The following is a 19,752-nucleotide window of genomic DNA, read 5'->3' on the forward strand; positions in this document are numbered from 1 at the left end:
AGTCTAAGTAAATCCCGAAAAACCCATGAAAATTGCGAAAAAAACAAAAATTCCCAATATTGTGATAAAAAATGTATTGAGCTAAATATATGATGATTTTCATGTAGGTTTATCGACGACATATAAATCTCCAACTTTTATAACTCAGACGTCTCGAAAACATCAAACAAATGTGCAAAACCCCGAAAATTGGAAAAAATCAAATGTAATATAATAAAAATCGAGTTATTATTCAAAATAAATAAAAAATCATATCATTCGATCTGTGGTGCATAAAAAAAAAGTATTTCGTCTTAAGACTTAAAAATTAATTTTTCTGGAAAATATCATCAAAACCCTTGGATTTGAATTTTAATTGTTCTCCGCTTATATCTCACCCTTTTATCTTCAAACGTCCTGCATAAAGGGTTTCTCTTTCGTTTCCTCTCTTCTTCGGGTAAATCTCTCTTCAGAGTCCAACAATGATCTACCATCATATTGACATCCACTCATGTTTTGATGGAATGTTTCTTCTCTTTCTTCACTGAAATTACCAAGATTTTCAGGAAAGTGTGAAAGATGAGATTGTAAATAGTGCAATTTTGTATTCACATTCCCTAAAAATTTCGAGATACTTCCTTAAAACTTCCCCAAGCTGCTCTCTCAATCTTGTGCATCTCATACTCAAGATTAGCATCCTGAATTGAGTCCGAATTTGGGGTACATAAAAAATTCCTTCTTTCAACTTATTGTCAGTTCTAGTTGGAATTCTTTCGTCCAAGTACTTAACACAGTTGCCATTTTTATCGAGAGCTTTGACAAAATGCTTCATAAGGTCAAGCTTGATATAAAGTGGTGGCAGCAAGTACTTGTAAGGATTAATGAGAGATTCTCGCATAACGTTGTGAGAACCATGATTCAAATTCTTTCTTGTTGGCCGTTCTTTTCTACTGTAGGGAATTTTCCGATCGTGACTATCCTACAAACATACAAGAAGGGATATATTGTGAACCAGATTGTTGGCTTTAACTAGTGTAGCAATTTTCAGATCACCACAAACTTTTCAATGATTTTTGGTCAAATGAGCTACTGGAGTCGGTGCTTTGAGACTTCGCTTAGACAAAGCAATGAAAAACTTTCACCTCGTCCTGAAAGTGTTCGGCTTTAACTCATCAATCAAACTCCTTACATCTCAACACTCAACTAATGCACTTAAGCCGTTTTAAAAAATGTTATCAGATTTTTTTTTCCCTATCACGATAAAAATAAGCTGTTGTATTTTTAGTTAATAAATTTTTTTTTCTTTAAGCTGATGTTTCAGGGTTTTCACTTCTAGGAACTTTTTGGGCTCAGAATCGATTTCTTGCTTAAATGCTTGTGCCTGTAACCAGGGCACCTCCACGTGGTGACGGCGGGCAACAGGACCGTCTGGCATAGTCCCTGGGTTAACGGCTTGAATGCCGTCATGGCAGGCACAAGTAATAAAGTGTTTTACGATGCAGGGACCCGGAATCCCAGTATCGGCGTCTGGTCAGAGTGAGAAAGCAGGCTCGCAGGCGTCGTCATCAAGTGACTGCAGCTCTTCATTAGTGGGTGACTTGGCTTCTGAAGCGTTTAATATGACAAGAGTGTCTCTCACATATGTAACAAAAACTCCAATTGCTTCTGTTACATATGTGGAGAATTTGAAGTAACGAAAAGTCGTAGATCTTTTTCAAACAAATTGAAAAATGTCTACGAAACCTGCTTCGGTATCCAGATTACGAACTGGGAAGCAACTTGGGTACCACATTCACTTTGCAATCGGTGTCACACGATGCTTACTCGTTGGGAGCAGACGAAAAGTAAACAGTGCTTGAAATTTTCAAAACCTGTGATTTGGTCTGCACCAACGAGTCACAAAAACTGCTATTTTTGCACGACGGAAGTTTCAGGTTTTTCTTCGACAACCAAACATAAAATTCAATATGCCAACGTAACATCAGTTGTGCCAGCAGAAAAAGTTTTGAATGTCGAAGAACCTGCAGCTCCTGAACCAGTGAATGAACATGAAGAGATGGAAGTTGAAGATAACTTTTAAGAAATCGATCCTGAACCCGAAGAGATCCATTCTGAGGATGAAGAATACATCCCGAGTGGTGTTCCTAGAAGTAAAGACCCTGAAGTCTTCGATCAACTTGAATTGAATGACCTTGTACGAGACTTAGGACTATCTAAGGTAAAAGCTGAACATTTAGCCTCAGCTTTAAGGAAAAAACGTTTATTAGCTAAAAATACAACAGCTTATTTTTATCGTGATAGGGAAAAAGAGTTCCGGAAGTATTTTACAAAAGACAGCGAAAATTCATTTGTGTACTGTTCAGATGTAAAAGGACTGATCGATGAGTTGAAGCCAAACACTTACAAAGACGAAGAATGGAGGCCGTTTATTGACTCCTCTAGGCGAAGTCTTAAAGCTGTGCTTCTTCATAATGGAAACTTATTGGCACCGATTCCAGTAGCTCATTCGACTAAACTAAAGGAGACTTATGACAATTTACAGGTTGTATTAGATAAAATAAACTATTCAGAACATCAATGGAAGGTTTGTGGTGATCTGAAAATTGCAACAATATTGCTAGGCCAACAATCAGGGTTCACAAAGTACCCCTGCTTCTTATGTTTGTGGGATAGCCGAGACCGAAAGAATCATTACATTCAAAAAGAATGGCCAACAAGAACAAATTTGAATCCTGGTTCTCACAATGTTACGCGACAATCTCTAATTGATCCTTCCAAGTACTTGCTGCCCCCACTTCATATCAAGCTTGGCCTTATGAAGCAATTTGTCAAAGCTCTGGATAAAGATGGAAACTGTTTTAAGTACTTGGGCGAAAAATTTCCAGCTATAAGTGACGCTAAATTAAAAGAAGGAATTTTTGATGGACCCCAAATTCGGACTCTATTCCAGGATGCTAATCTTGAATATGAGATGAACGAGATTGAGAGAGCAGCTTGGGGAAGTTTTAAGGAAGTATCACAGCAATTTTTAGGGAATACGAAAAGTGATAACTACGCAACTTTAGTTGACGAGTTGTTATACAACTATAATACTTTAGGTTGCTTAATGAATACAAAATTGCACTATTTACATTCTCATCTTTCACACTTTCCTGAAAATCTTGGTAATTTCAGTGAAGAAAGAGAAGAAACATTCCATCAAAACATGAGTGTGATGGAAAAACGATATCAAGGAACGTGGGATGTAAATATGATGGCAGATCATTGTTGGACTCTGAAGAGAGATTTACCCGAAGAAGAGAGGAAACGAAAGAGAAACCCTTTATGCAGGACGTTTGAAGATAAAAGGGTGAGATATAAGCGGAGAACGAATTAAAATTCAAATCCAAAGGGTTTTGATGATATTTTCCGAAAAAATTAATTTTTAAGTCTTAGGACGAAATACTTTTTTTATGCACCACAGATCGAATGATATGATTTTTTTTATTTATTTTGAATAATAACTCGATTTTTATTATATTACATTTGATTTTTCCAATTTTCGGGGTTTTTGCACATTTGTTTGATGTTTTCGAGACGTCTGAGTTATAAAAGTTGGAGATTTATATGTCGTCGATAAACCTACATGAAAATCATCATATATTTAGCTCAATACATTTTTTTATCACAATATTGGGAATTTTTGTTTTTTTCGCAATTTTCATGGGTTTTTCGGGATTTACTTAGACTTTTAATGGCTGCTGGTCTGAGTACACTTCAGATAAGTATAAAGCAGATCGAAATACATGAAAATCATGCATAGTTAGAATCTAAAAAAATTTTTCAATCACCAAAACCCCCAATTTTCCCGTTTTTTTTCGGTTTTTTACAGTTTTCTCAAAATCCTAGGGTGTAGGGGCCAAACGGACCTCAAATTCGGGTTCAGCGGGTCAAATTACATGGGAATATATGTGGCGCGTCCCAAGTACAGACAACTTTTTTTTTTTTGTGTGCCGGTGAAATCAATACACTGATAGAAGGATTTATTTGTACCAAAAAATATTTGTTAATAGCTAACAAATCATTTATTAGAGACCACTTTTTAGTATTAAACAAATATTTCTTAGTATTTAAAATGATTTGTTTGTATTTAATAAATCTGATACTCATTTATTAAATATTAATAAATCTTTTTAAATGCTAAGAAATATTTATTAAGGACTAAAAAGTGGTCTCTAATAAATGGTTTGTTAAATATTAACAAATATTTTTAACTATCAACAAATCCTTCTATCAGTGTGATTTTAAAAAATTAGGAAGTTATTGTTTCACTCTGATTTTTTTCAATTGACGCACAAAATCAAAATTTTTATATAATATTTTAGTAGTGAATTCAAATGTTGACCATTTATCATTGTGAATAGAATGCAAAATAAGTTTTTTTTTTCTGGAAAGACTTGAAATAAACTAAAAGATTCACGCTGACGAATTCAGAATGGCGGATGGTGGAATTCTGAGAAAGTGCTAAATAAGAAATAATATTTTGTTGAAGTTAAAAATTAAAGTGTGAGGTTATAAATTTTTTTTTTTTTAATAAAACACTTAGCGAGCTGTCTGCATATATTCATTTTTTTTTTTTTTTTTTAATTATACAGTATATTTTGAGATCATAATCCAAACAAGAATAATACTAAAAAATTTTTTTCTTCTGCCAGGAGAAAAGGTTGACCCTACATCAGCCTTTTAATTCCCTGCTGTGTCTCAGTTTTTATTGTAGAAATGGAATAAATAAATGAAATTTCATACTATCGTTGCAAAACAAAGTCGCAATCATGAAATAGTGATCTCTTGATTTATTTATTAGAAACTGGACTTACAATTATTCGAATTTATTGTTGATAAATATCTAAATCTCAAATTAATTGAAACTAAAAAATTTGATGAAGAAAAATTCTCAAATAAAATCTAGCTGTTCTAAATTGTTGCAAAAGATTTAATAATAAAAATGAAATGCACTTGATAGATTTAAAAAAATAATTAATAAACGTGATTAATTGAAAAATATATAAAATGTATCTGCCATTAGATAAAATTTAAACAATGTACGTCATAAAATTGTTGAACAGGTTTTTAAGATTAACTACTTTTACCTTTCCAGACGATGTTTTGTCTGGGTATTTTTTTTTACTCATTCATTTTGCCTTGAATTTTTTCTCCCGACACAGAAGTTATTTTTTTGCCCAATCACTCTTTTTATTTTACTTAAATCTTTATAACTCCTCTAACTAAATTTGTAGCTATAATCAGAGTTATAAACTTCTCAAATAAAAGACTACTTAGTACATCAGTTTGACTTGTTGCTAAATCATTTGTTATAATTTTTTATTTAAAACACAGTAATTACTGACAAGTTATAATATTATTGATAGTAATAATATTGAAGAATGAAGTGATCACAAATTTAGAAATAAAATTATCAATGCACATATAATAAATAAATAATTATAAATTAAATCAATCAAGTAAATGCTGACGCTGATAAATTTTCTCCAGCGTTATTTAAGAATCAAAGAAGCAAAATTACCTAGTAGAGCCTCAACACTCACGTAAGCATACATTGGAGAACGCGAAAAGTGGTTGACCCTGAGAGATCCAGCCACAAAGGACTGATTCACCAAAAGGGCTTCCAAAGCCGTTCAAAGAATTCATAGCTAGCCCATTACATGCCATTTTACAAGTTTTAATTTTTAGTTATATTCATTCTTATCGTTTCTATCCCCTCATAAAAATTAGAAGATCATTAAAAAATATCTTTAAATTTTTATTGCATAATTTTTTAAATAGAATTTAGGATAATTATTTAAAGTCGTGGCTCCGCCTGTTGAAATTCGTTTGTTTTTAAATATTCTGATTTTCGGCGCATTAAAAAATATCAATTGATAAATTAAAATTAAAAATTTAAGTAAATTTAATTTTAAAATTAAGAAAGTTTTTATTTAATATTCAAAAAACTTTTTTTTTCTTTAAATTTTGATAAATTTTCAAAAGCAAAATGTGTAATGGATAGAAAAAAATTTCAAAACTATTTTTGATAAAAAAAAAAAAAAGGATGAGCAAAGATTGTCAACAATAATCGAATTTCGTCTTATCAAATTGTTGAATAATAAGTGAATTTAAAATATCAGGAAAGAAGTGAAACAAGTCAGCGAATAATTTTCCTATTTTTAAAGATTTTTATTTGTCGTGGGGTCGTTGAGAGATATTATATCGCTCGACGGTATACACACCTAACCCGTAGCACTACAAAACATAACAGAAGGCAAATGGTTAGGTGAGTAAGGTGATTGCACAAGTCCAGGATTATGTTGACAACAAAGGGCATTGCCCTGGTATCTCGGTTAGTTTAATAAAAAAAAAAAAAAAAAAAACAAAATTATAATAAGAAGTATTAAAGACGATTTTAATCAACAAAGTAATTTTTTATAAAAATTTACTTTGTAATAAAACAATACGTTTGATCGGTAATTAAATTGATAGCTTCAGGCTGAATATCTCAATTAACATAATCGTAATATTTAAATATTAAAAAGAAACTATATTTATTCAATTATGCAATAAAGTAATATAAGTGTTAACGAAGAGTATGTTTGTATTTAACGTATTTGAATCTTTTATTTAATCTTTTAGAAGTGAACTTGTGAGTTATTCATATATTTATGAGCTAAGAAAAAAACCAAACCGGTAGATCTTTTTTTTCATTTTCTTCTTGCCTAGAGACTAGAGACCTCATAGGTCCATTGTCCACTGCGCATGCGCGTCATATTGAATGTACATATACATATATGTATATATATATATATATATATATATATATATATATATATGTATATATATATATATATATCTATATATATATAAGCGAAATACCACTCACTCATCACGAGATCTCCGAAACTATTCGCCCGATTGACTTGAAATTTAGCATAGTTACTCCATTCGTGATGTAGACGCTCACTAAGAACGGATTTTACGCAATTCCTAGCCAAAATGAATTTTTCGTCTACCATCACATATGCCCTCAGCTCGCCTCCCTCTCATTCTTGTGCTCCCCCCCCGTGCCCTATAATCTTTCCCCCTCCCTCTATCTCTCTCTTTTTCCGGGAGCGAAATATCATTTTGACCCTCTAATCTAAGAAACCATCAGTGGCACCCGTAAATTATCGAACTCAACCCCCCTACAACCACCCACGCTAATCAACCGTTGCCATGGTTACCATTGTCATGGTTATCGTTGCCATGGTTACCGTTGCTATGGTTACCGTTGCCGTGGTTACCGTTGCCATGGTTACCGTTACCATGGTTGCCGTTACCATGGTTACCGTTATCATGGTTACCGTTGCTATAATAACTGTCAAAATGATTGATTTTAAATTTTATTGATTGACTGTTGGGACAGTAGGAATTCATAATCATACGTTTTTTAAGAAAGAATAGCTAAATCATTAATAACTGAAATAACTTATATGTATTGGAATAATCATGAAGGATGAACTCGATTATATCATAACACAGATAAATTAAACATAAATATTATCAAGTTGATATTGTTAAATGATTATACTGATTTTAATGATTAAAATTAAAATGGTAAATTGTGTCTGATGCGTCTTCTCTAAAATTTTACAACGATATCGTTAAATTATTATAAAAAACGGTCGATTTAAGATAATCTATATATATATAAGAGAAATACCACTCACTCATCACGAGATCTCCGAAACTATTCGCCCGATTGACTTGAAATTTAGCATAGTTACTCCATTCGTGATGTAGACGCTCACTAAGAACGGATTTTACGCAATTCCTAGCCAAAATGAATTTTTCGTCTACCATCACATATGCCCTCCCCTCCCCTCCCTCTCATTCTTCTCCTCCCTCCCGTGCCCTATAATCTTTCCCTTCCCTATATCTCTCTTTTTTGGGAGCGAAATATCATTTTGACCCTCTAATCTAAGAAACCATCAGTGGCACCCGTAAATTATCGAACTCAACCCCTACAACCACCCACGCTAATCAACCTTTGCCATGGTTACCATTGTCATGGTTATCGTTGCCATGGTTACCGTTGCTATGGTTACCGTTGCCGTGGTTACCGTTGCCATGGTTACCGTTACCATGGTTGCCGTTACCATGGTTACCGTTATCATGGTTACCGTTGCTATAATAACTGTCAAAATGATTGATTTTAAATTTTATCGATTGACTGTTGGGACAGTAGGAATTCATAATCATACGTTTTTAAGAAAGAATAGCTAAATCATTAATAACTGAAATAACTTATATGTATTGGAATAATCATGAAGGATGAACTCGATTATATCATAACACAGATAAATTAAACATAAATATTATCAAGTTGATATTGTTAAATGATTATACTGATTTTAATGATTAAAATTAAAATGGTAAATTGTGTCTGATGCGTCTTCTCTAAAATTTTACAACGATATCGTTAAATTATTATAAAAACGGTCGATTTAAGATAATTTCTAATAAAATGAGTAATAATAAATATATTTTTAATACCACTTAATTTGTTATGAATTTATTAATAACTAGCTGATACCCGCCCGCTTCGATAGGAATACAATAAATTTTTATGGTGTAACCTAGATGAAAAATATAAACAAAATGGTTAATTTCAAAAGATAATGAATATAAATTTTGAATTAGAGAAAAGTGATTGTTTGTGATGACCGGTGTTAGCGAGTATTAAATATATGAGAAAAAGTATTTTATTATTAACATTTTTTAAAATTAAAAAATTATTGACATTTTTAAAATTAAATAATACTATGAAGCGGAAAAGAATAGGAGTTACGGATAATTATTACGTGAATCGTTCCAACATTCACGTAACAGAATAATTGGAGGAGGAAGAGATTGAGAAAGAAATAGGAAGGACCTTCTTAATAAGAGTTTACAGAATATGCGGGACAAAATTCAGATAGCTCGGACAGGGATTCGAACCCAGAACCTTCCGGTGACATGTCGGCTACTTCTACCATTTGACCTATCCGGTCTAGACTAAATGTTTAGGATAACATTATTATAATGGGAACGCATCTCACTACACAGTACGTCATGGGTGATGCGGAAATCTGTCTAATGACAGATTTACTGACTAACTGACCCATTGATTGATTGATTATTAATAATAAAATACTTTTCTCATATATTTAATACTCGCTAACACCGGTTATCATAAACAATCACTTTTCTCTAATTCAAAATTTATATTAATTATCTTTTTGAAATTAATCATTTTGTTTATATTTTTCATCTAGGTTACAACATAAAATTTTATTGTATGCCCAGCGAAGCGGGTGGGTATCAGCTAGTATATATATATATCTATATATATATAGATATATATAGATATATATATATATATATATATATATATATATATATATGTATATGGTAAATGGTTAAGCATCGACAGAGTGCATTAGAAGAAGACTACCCTATGATGCACACTTTGAACTTTAGTACTTACAAAAGCATTTATACTATACCGGTATACCCAGTGTATATAGCTTAAAAATACCTATTCATATTCACTTTTGATCTATGCTCTGGCTTGAATAAGAAGATAATTTGATGTAAACTTTCAACAAATGCTGTAAGATTGGATGATAAAGTATTAGTTTATCATAAAATTTATAAACATGTTTTGAATATAAATTTTTAAATTTAGTAAATTGACAATTTTTTTTCTGTTTATTATTTTACTTTCCATAAAAAATATGAAAATAATATGGTGATATTAAAAAATTAATCGACCACTTTTAATTTGTTTATCAAAAGTCGAAATTTCAATTTTGGAACTTTTCAAAAAATATTGGACTCTTTTATTTTTCAGTTTATTGTGCCTGAAAATAAAATTTATGTAATGTATTCAATAAAATGTAAATCATAACTCAATTATAATCTTCAAAATTTGTGTATATTGTAAAAAAAGTTTGGAAAATCCAAAAGTGCACGCCTCATAACGCTCAATCATTTTTTAAGAAAAAGCAGTCTAAAAAAATCTAGCTTGATCAAGTGGCGCCATAGTTTTCACGTGACAAATAAGAAAAGTTCGTTTGGCTTTGTACGGTTGTACCCGTGAATTTTAATAAAAATTCAATTAAAAAAAAAATACATAAGCTAGGCCACTGATATGAAATACGGACCCAGTTCATCGAATTCTTAAACTAATAAAAAAGGTCCGGTCTTGAAATATCAATTTGTTCGGGAGTAATCGTTGGTACATCCAAAATGGGGTGACATCCGGACGTCCACGTAAAATTTTTTTCAAAATAGCAACATGAAATGATTTTGAAAAGTAAAAGATGGTTTAATTTAAGTGTTTTTCGATGTACATCTACTTATATTATTGAATAAGTGTAATATGGTTGTGATAGAGGCATTTAAAAATCACAAAATGGCTTGATCTTGATGAGTCGAGTATAAAGCACAACCTCACGCGCTTCGCGCTATGAGGCGTGCAAAAAAAATAGCAATTTATTTTAAAATAAATAAAGCAATTATCTTCTATTAAAAATAAGTAAATAGTGAATAATCAAAAGTGAAGTATAAGTAATAAGTAAATATATAAATGTCGGGTATAGAATAAGGTGGATTAGGTGACCTTTTCTTCTGCAACGACATGCTTCGTGAAACGCGAGGTAGATATAGTTGAAGAAGATCCTCCCATTGGCGCATCCATCCTTTACATTGCTGTTCTCTCGGTGTTCACGTTCACAACCTATACTTTATTCTCCGCATTACTCAAGATACTTTACTTTCTACATTCTTTACGAGACAATACGTACACCCACGCGGTATAGCGTATTACTCTTCATACACTTGGTTTAATAACGAGCATGTAGCATAAATTAGTAACCGAATAACGACCACGACAATTACTTTAATACTTTCGTTATATATCTATATAAGTATTTAAGTATTTGTGTTCAATCTCTCTTTGTTTGATTCATGAGAAAATACGCGTGAGACATTTTTTATACTTATCTTTAGTGTTATGTATAAACAAATGCATACATGTTCATACTCCTCAAAGACATACCTTATAAGTTTCTGTTGATTAATTGACAAATCAAACCTTTCAATCAATTTTTTTTTCATTGTTAGATAAAATATTATATTATATACGGGTACCGCCAGACTTTTTTTTATCTAATTATTGGTTTACTTCCGCTTCATAGAATGTGCTTATTAATAAGCAATTAAATTCAAATAATTACGAGTGGTATTTTTCTAAAGTAAAAGTACATAACTGTTAATGATATGAATATATTTTCATAAATATTTTTTTCTATATAGTTTTATTGGTTGTTATATAAATCATAGATAATAAAATTTTTTGTGTATCCAGGATAAAATACTTGTAGAATATAATATTTTTTCAACCACATCGATTATAATCCAAAAATTAGAATACTATATAAGTAATTTTTCTAGACATGTGAAGAAACCTATAAAAAAATAATGTTATTTTATAATTTTTATCTATAAATCCTACATCTTAAGTTATGTATTACTGCAGTGGCATACTTGAATTTCGGCTAAATTACCATAGGAATTTTGAAAAGTGTGATAAAAAATAATCTTGAACATAGGAAATTATTTTGAAAATAAATGATTGCTTTGCTTTGAAAACTTATTTTCTTGGTTTAAGCATATAAATTATGTCAATTAAAAGAAACAAATTTATATAATTTTATCTATTATTCTTTGCTAAGTTAGAATAAACTCCTACTGTTTTTGTACCAATTCAAAATTGTAACTTTCAAATACCATTTTTTAAATGCTAAGTTGAAAGTAAAATTCCCTGCTATGAATCACACTATTCCTATTACTAAATATCTTATACAATAATTACATTACAGACTCCAACCTTTACATGTTTGTATTTAAAATATCTAATTTGAATAGTAGTCAAATAATTTTGATTGGCCATGAAATAAATTTATTTGTAACCATTCACTTATAATTTACATTGACTCGTAAAAGTATATTATGTACTTAGTAGTCAGTATGAATGTAATCTTGTAAAACCTTAATAGTTGAATGATAATAATTTAATCAAAGTACAATCACACATAAAAAAGCTAACTGTAGATATGTGTCAAGATCATGAGATATGAACCCAAGCGTGCAGGGTTCAATCCTCAACACCGGTAAAATCGAATACAATCACATTTGACTTAAGATTAAATAAATGATTTCAACACGCCGCATAAAAATCAACATATTTAAGTATAAAACTACATTAAACAATTTATAAACTAATTTTCAGAGTTCAGTTGTTTCTTACATAACTTTCAATCGAACAATATTTCAGTAAACAAAATAATAATTGAAATTTTGTTATTTTTCAAAACAAATTAGTCATAATGATAATAAATACGTCAAATTACTATCGATAGACAGTAAAACCGCAAATTAATTCTAACATTACATATGCCTAAAAAGTTTCGTGAGGTGTGGAGTAACAAGCGTGATTTCGTATACAAATACTACTAGTTGTTGTATGTTTTTAGAATTTTTATGCGTCGAAGTTTCAAAATAATTTATTCAATTTTGATAAATATTACATCATTAATTTACCCTTTTGCAATTATTAAACAATATAGAGTAATAAGTTAGAATAGAAATGTAAGTAATTAGCAAAATAAAATAAAAAAAAAAGTATTAACATAATTTGAATTGTTAATACTCATTTTTATAGTTACTTACGCTGTAATTCTCGAATAAAAATGAAATAAAAAGTATTTTAATTACTAACAATTAAATATTTAAATCAGACTAGTATTGAGTACAAAATAGTGAAAAGACATTGCCTTGAAGATCATGAAGACGATCCTCGTTTGGTAATTTACTTGAGTAAAAACGAGAAAGGTGCCAACTGGCATTGTGACGATGCTTCTAAAGACTCTTTTAGATGATAATATGGCATTTTCATTCACCATGCATCATGAATAACATTAAAAATTCTTTATTGCTAAATATAAATTATTGAATAGATCTTTTATCAATAATTCAGTGTATAACTTTATCTTTATCTCTTTATACTTCTTAAATTTTAAGATAAGACCTCATAAATAAACTATAAAACAAACTTCTATAATTTATATAAATGGAATTATTATCTCATTTAAAACCATCATCAAAATTTAACATTCTAAATTGACGAAGTTTTAAATACTTGTGTAGATAAAAACCATATGTTCATGCTTAGAATATTATAGGTATTTTTGCTTTTAAGTTTATGAATGAAAAAAAATGATTCAGCTTGATTAGAAAGTAGGACAAACTTATAGCGACAACTTACGTTGATCCTTGTGGATTTTCTTACCAATGAAAAGTTACGTAATTACTTTATATCTTGATATATACATATATGTAATATATGTACGGTACACACATATATGTATGGTGACACATATGTGTAGGTTTGCTAAACAATTTGCTTCATCGAGTTTTTACTCACTTAACTTGGCAACTATTATAAATTTTTAATTATAGAATGCAAAATTTTTTTTTCAAGTACTATTGAAATAACCTAAATTGCCAAACATATGGCTTAAAATTAATAATTTAAGCATACCAACTAGTTATAAGTATATCCAATAACAATTTTATATGATGTATACGTTTTCTTCAATCTAGTCAAAAGTCCTGAAAATTCGGGAACATCGGTTACGAATTTTGAATTTCTTCAAAAAAATATTAAATTTTTTAGATGATTTGAAAAAATTCTTAAATTTTAGGTTTTTTTCACTTATTAAATCATTTCTAAAAGTTCATACATTTTATTTGATACCGCATCAAATAAAGAAGATTTCAACCTTTTTATAATTTGAAATTCATGGTCACTAAATTTGCATTTAATTTATTTGATCAACAGACTTTTGGAATAAAAATAGAATAAGAATTATTAAATTTTGATTTAATGGGAAATTAGCTGCAAATTTTTCGATTAAAAAAAAAATTATTTGTACAAGTATTAAAAATAAATACTTTTAAAATAATGAAATGATTTCCAGCGTTGCGGATAACTATAACTATTAATAGTTACGACTTGATAGAATTAATTGTTTATCATAAATATATCAAACAATTAAAATAATTAATTATAAAAAATAGTTCCAACACCTGGGTCTATAAAGATAAATTAGCTGAAGCCGGAAAATATAAGTCGGAAGTAAAGAGTTAATAGTAAAAAACAACCAGTCAAGTGGTTAGACGACATTCTGAAGAACCTGTCAGAATAAACGTTGAACTTTTTTTTAGTACATTTTCCGATGTGTTTTTCACGCCGTATTTCGTCGTAGCTGATTGAAATTTTCTGCAGCTAAAGAACCAGGAAGAAAGTGTTTAAATATTTTTTCTTAAATAATTTATTGATTTTGTATGTAAAGTTTGAGACTTAATTAACTAGGGAAAAGTAAACGTTTAAAGAGTTATTGATAAAGCCAAGAAGTAATTTCACTCATAGCAATAAATAACAGTGATTTTTTAAAAAGTTAATTTGATTGATAATTATAATTTCTTACTGAAATTATTTAATAATAAATTAACCCAGATATTAAAAAAAATAGTTTGTTGCCATAAATAGCTAGTGTACGGTTTGGGTGACTATATCTGTCTATAGCTCAAAGAAATGAAAGTTAAAGTGCGGTGTTTGATCAAAACGACCTTGTGTGGTAATTCTTTCTCGGCTTGTACATTTTTATTTGAATGAACCCAATTAAATTAGTCAATCATTTTACTTTATTTCAATTTAATACTTATGTATAGCATGCAAATGATAATATTAACAGTAATTGTAATTATTGTTCATATTATATTAAAGTAGAAACGGGATCAGATCAGAGGAGTTAAATTAGCTAGAGCGAGTCATAATATTTATTAAACAAAAACTCTAAATAACCGGATCGAAACTTCACTTAAATTGTATTGTGAATTACTGACCTTGAATGCACCACGTCATAGTGCAGATGGTATACGAGAAATTTTATAACCGTCATTATTGATGGGGTTGCTATTACTATTATTTTATTTCTTTTTTATATTGTAAAACTATAAAAATAAACTCCGGTCAGTCCAAAGCCCGATCTTGTTTCTTATATAATATCATTTTTATATTCGACAACATTTTAAAATTCTACTTTTTCTTTTTCGAAATGTATTTATATAACAAGGCCCTAAAAGTCAATTGATATTAGTATACCTTTTATATTTTATTTATTTTTCCTTTTACAAGGCCACACATGAAGAAAAAATTTTATTTTAAACGTCGAAACTCAAATCATTTGGTGATAAAAAAATAGTTAACAGTATATCGTAAAATTTTTAAAGTTACAAATACTTGTTATTTGTTTTTTATCTTAATTTCAAATGGAGACTTTTAATAGATTTTTTACTTCCCGCTAAGAAAATTGAAAATTTTCAAAAATCGGGAAGTTATTGTTTTCACCCCGTTTTTCGAAAATCGAGTTTTCATCAGATCTCGACGTTTTGAGGTCCTAGGAAGCTTTCCTGACTATTTCCGCGGTGATGTCACCGTGTCTGTATGTGTGTGTGTGTGTGTGTGTGTGTGTGTGTGTGTGTGTGTGTGTGTGTGTGTGTGTAAATCTTTCATAACTTTTGAACGGATTATCCGATTCAATCGAAATAAGCGGCGTCCTGAAGAATTCCTTTGCCCCTAGAATTCTGATACTAATTTACAGAATTTGAGTCGATCAATTTTGAGAAATCTCAAAAATAAAATTTCCAAAAATTCGTTTTTTTGAAATATCTTTTAAACGGCTGAGCCGATCAATTCCAAAAACTAATCACCTCTTAACTTAAAAAAAACCACGTCGATTGCCACCAGTCCGGTCAAAATCGGTTGATTTGTTCGTGAGATATCGTTGTCGAAAAAAATGTTTTTTTCAGAATTTCTATGAAATTTTTAGTCTGACCAGTTTACGCTCAAAGATTTTTTAAATAACTCAAAAAACTGCGTTGAATGCCGTAAACCGTGAGAAAATCGGTTAATTCATTCAAAAGTTATTGCGGTTTGAAAATTCAAAAAATACTGGTCTATAAAACTTCCATTAGCCTTTTGAGCTCGAAGAGCTCAAAAGCACAGAACAGCGATTTATTTGAGCTCGGAGAGCTCAAAATTATACAAAAATTATATTTTTGAGCTCGAAGAGCTTAAAAAATAAGTTAATTGTTGAGCACTTAGGTATGGAGGTAGCGGGAAGTTGCAAGAATGGTCTTTAGGGTCAACCGTTTTCCTAATTTTTTTTCAAAGGTTATTCAATTTGTGACAAAAAAAAACTAGGAAAACGTTTGACTCTAAAAACCATCTGCAACTTCCCGCTAATTCCATACATAAGCGCTTAAAATTGCACTTATGACGTTTTTGAGCTCTCCGAGCTCAAAGAGTTGTTCTCTGCTTTTGAGCTCTTCAAGCTCAAGAGTCCCCGTACTGAAAAAAAATATACGCCGCACATACGGGGGCAAAAAAAAAGTATGTGGCGTATATATTTTATATGTGCGACGTATATGTATTTTTGTCAGCATATATGCGCATATGTATTTTTTCAGTGTGGGTCTGAACTGCAATTACTTTTGAATGAAAAACCCAATTTTCACGCGGTTGGCAGCATTCGACGCAGTTTTCCGAAATGATTTACTTTTATTAAACACAAATTGATCAGACCGGAAATTTCGGAGTAATTCCAGAGTAAATTACTTTTTTTCGATTTTTTTCGTCAACCATAACTCACAAACGAATGAACCGATTTTAACCGGCTTGGTGGCAATATCGACATGGTTTTTTTGGTAACCGTCTCTTTTTTCTCATGCTAAAATTTCTCGCGACAAAAATTGTCAGCAATAATTTCTTGTACAATATTTTTTCACACAAAAACCATGATAAAAGAGCCATGTTAATGTTTTCTTTTAGAAATAATTGTACTTAATTGTAAATAATTGTTAGAAATTTTGGCGGGATTAATAAAGGCGGGGAGCCGGTTTTTTTTATGTTAAAAGTTGATTATCCAAAAAGTTTTTGGAATCGATCGGTAAAGCCGTTCAAAAGTTATTAAAAAAAAAACCACATTTGAAAAAATTTTTAAATTCCCGATTTTAGAAAACTTTCAATTTTCTTAGCGGGAAGTAAAAAATTATTGAAAATTATGTACACTGTTTTGATTTTTATAATCGAGACACAAATTTCGGTAAATCTTTATCTACATTTACGAAGGATAGAATGAATCTTACCGATGAATATAAAAAAATTCTGGAAAACGGTTGACCCTGCAGGTTATCCCTGGAACCCCGCTATGAATAAAATTCTCGAGAAATTATCTATTCTGAAGTTTTTAGCTCTTCAAGAGTGAGTTTGAATATAATTATTGAAACATTTATGACAATCAAAATTTGCTAATTCTTTAACTAACTTTTGCTCCAATTCAAAATTTGAATTTTTCATAATTATGTTAAGTTGATACATTTAAAGGTTAAAAACAAGTTGACCTGCCAATAATCTTTATTGATATTTCTTTATAAACAGGTTTTTTATATCATTCTTCGGTATCAAAATATTTTTTAGATAGAAATAAATACAATGTAATTCACAGAAATAATGTTCACAATTTGAAACGTACTGTAATCTAAATTTTAATTTATAATTATAATACTTCTATCGGTGTGAAAATTAATTATAATACATCTCAGAGTTCAACGACGTGTTGCTACGCAGAGCTAATAAATAATTTTATTATTCATCATGTCCAAAGTCTTGAAGTTATCTTTTTTCTCCGCGATCTTAAAACTATCTAAAAATTTTGTTCTTGTTTCGAGTAACCTTATTTAACACGCTTAGTGAAATTTATACATATCAAAGAATAAATGGCTCTTGTAATAAATACCAGAACGTGTTTATTGAAAATAATTATTAAAGATGAGTGTATATATAAATGAAATTAAATAAAATGATTTTATTAACATTAAAATAAGTTGTAAAGAATAAAATATAAATAATACAATTGCTTTGATAAAATGAGCTCCAGATGCCGAGTGTTAATTGCATAATCATCAGCAAAATTACTGGTAATTATTTGTAATTATATAGTAGATAATTCACGATGATATTACAAAGCTAGAGTGTTTTTATTTGCACATTTTGTAGTTAATATAACTTTTCATTTACTTTGTATATCATTAAACTACGCCATTAATTTAATTTAATTTATTTGTAAGTGATTCCCCTTTTCTTAATTGAAATTTCAACTGAAACATACATTTTTAAATTTTTCTCACTTATCATTTAACTACAAATTCAAAATTACATTTATAGCAACAAAAAAAAATTCTACAACATTACAAAATTCTATAAAAAAAATTTATTATTCCCACCATAAAGTTCTTGACAGTAATCATAAAAAATAATAATTCCTACCAAGGTCGATGTTCAAAGAAATAAATTAATAATCAAACGGCTTTTTTTATATATAATAAAAAAAAAAAAAAATATTTTCAACAATCTAAAAACAGAAAAAAAACTAAGCAGATGATTATGATGATGACGAGAGCTGTCAAGATCAAAATAAACTATTAAATAATTCTTATTCCTTAAAAATTTTTTCTACCTGCGTATACTTTCCCTTTCTTGTCTGAGACCTCCGATGATAATTCCTCGTCATCGGTAAGAAATGTCTAGGCCGTTTCTAAGCGTCTCAAGTCAGGTGTGACAAAACGGGAAGCCAGTCAGATAGGACAATAATCTTTACTTATACGGTGTGCAGTTAATACCGTTGGTCCAGATTACAATTATTTTATGACTTGCATTAGTTCTCACGCATAAGCTACATTTTTTCGAATTAAAACATCTTGTCCATTAGTTTGCAAATTCATATCAAATTTTTTTCGCATCGAACAAATAGGTTGCGGTTTTGATTAACGATCGCAATTGTAGTTAATTTAATTTAAAAGCAACTTAGCGTTAAGTTAAAAAAAATGTATCTAACTATTATACTTTATTGAGCGCAAACAAGTATGTGCGTTTTACCTTTGCGCTAATAGATAAAATAATCTCAGTCTTAGTCTTAGTCTTTAATATATATTTAGCTTATAAAACCAGTGAGTAAAGACAAGAACCATATAACAGCATAGCAGTTTTGTCGAGGCCGACGAACGGGTACGGGTCCACGCGTGCTAACCTGGTGTACGTACTGTCTAATAAGTGAAAGTGTCGCACGATCGATCGAGTCGGACAGAGCCTGTCTAGGCGTTGGCACGCAGCTTGTTGATATACTTTATAAGAAAATCACGATACAATAAAACCGATTTCACGTGCATATATTATTATTTTCACATTATTTTGACCTTACTCGTTATATATTAATATCACTATCAAATCCATAAACTTTCATTTAATGTATGCTATTATCTAGCGTAACTAAAGACTTAAATTTAATTAATCAATACCGTATAAAAAACTTGAAAAACTTTCATTATGCATAATATTTTATTTTATTTTATTATTCGTTGATATATAGACAATTATTCTTTAGACGGGTTAAATTATTTAAAACTAATAGCCAGACGTCTCAAGGACGTTTCCGGAATTCTATTCGCAATAAGCATCAAAAGCTTTAATTGTGTTCATCAGGAAGAATCAACCCGAATTAACAATAACTTGCGGTCGGCTGGTTGTATCGGCAA

The 19,752-nt window shown here is 30.0% G+C and overlaps 2 protein-coding genes across 3 annotated transcripts in view; one reads left to right on the plus strand and one right to left on the minus strand.

The window, feature by feature from the left end:
* LOC123268042 overlaps positions 1–19,752 on the plus strand; it is a 66,963-nt gene that overhangs the window by 12,600 nt on the left and 34,611 nt on the right. Inside the window, exon 2 of the mRNA XM_044732931.1 lies at positions 10,887–10,891. Within this exon, the coding sequence (XP_044588866.1) occupies positions 10,887–10,891 (5 nt within the window). The remainder of the gene's footprint in view (positions 1–10,886; positions 10,892–19,752) is intronic.
* LOC123267989 (titin homolog) overlaps positions 1–19,752 on the minus strand; it is a 33,172-nt gene that overhangs the window by 9,491 nt on the left and 3,929 nt on the right. The gene's annotated exons all lie outside the window — the stretch shown is intronic.

Source organism: Cotesia glomerata, linkage group LG1, assembly GCF_020080835.1.
Source record: "Cotesia glomerata isolate CgM1 linkage group LG1, MPM_Cglom_v2.3, whole genome shotgun sequence".
NCBI classification, from domain to species: Eukaryota; Metazoa; Arthropoda; class Insecta; order Hymenoptera; family Braconidae; genus Cotesia; species Cotesia glomerata.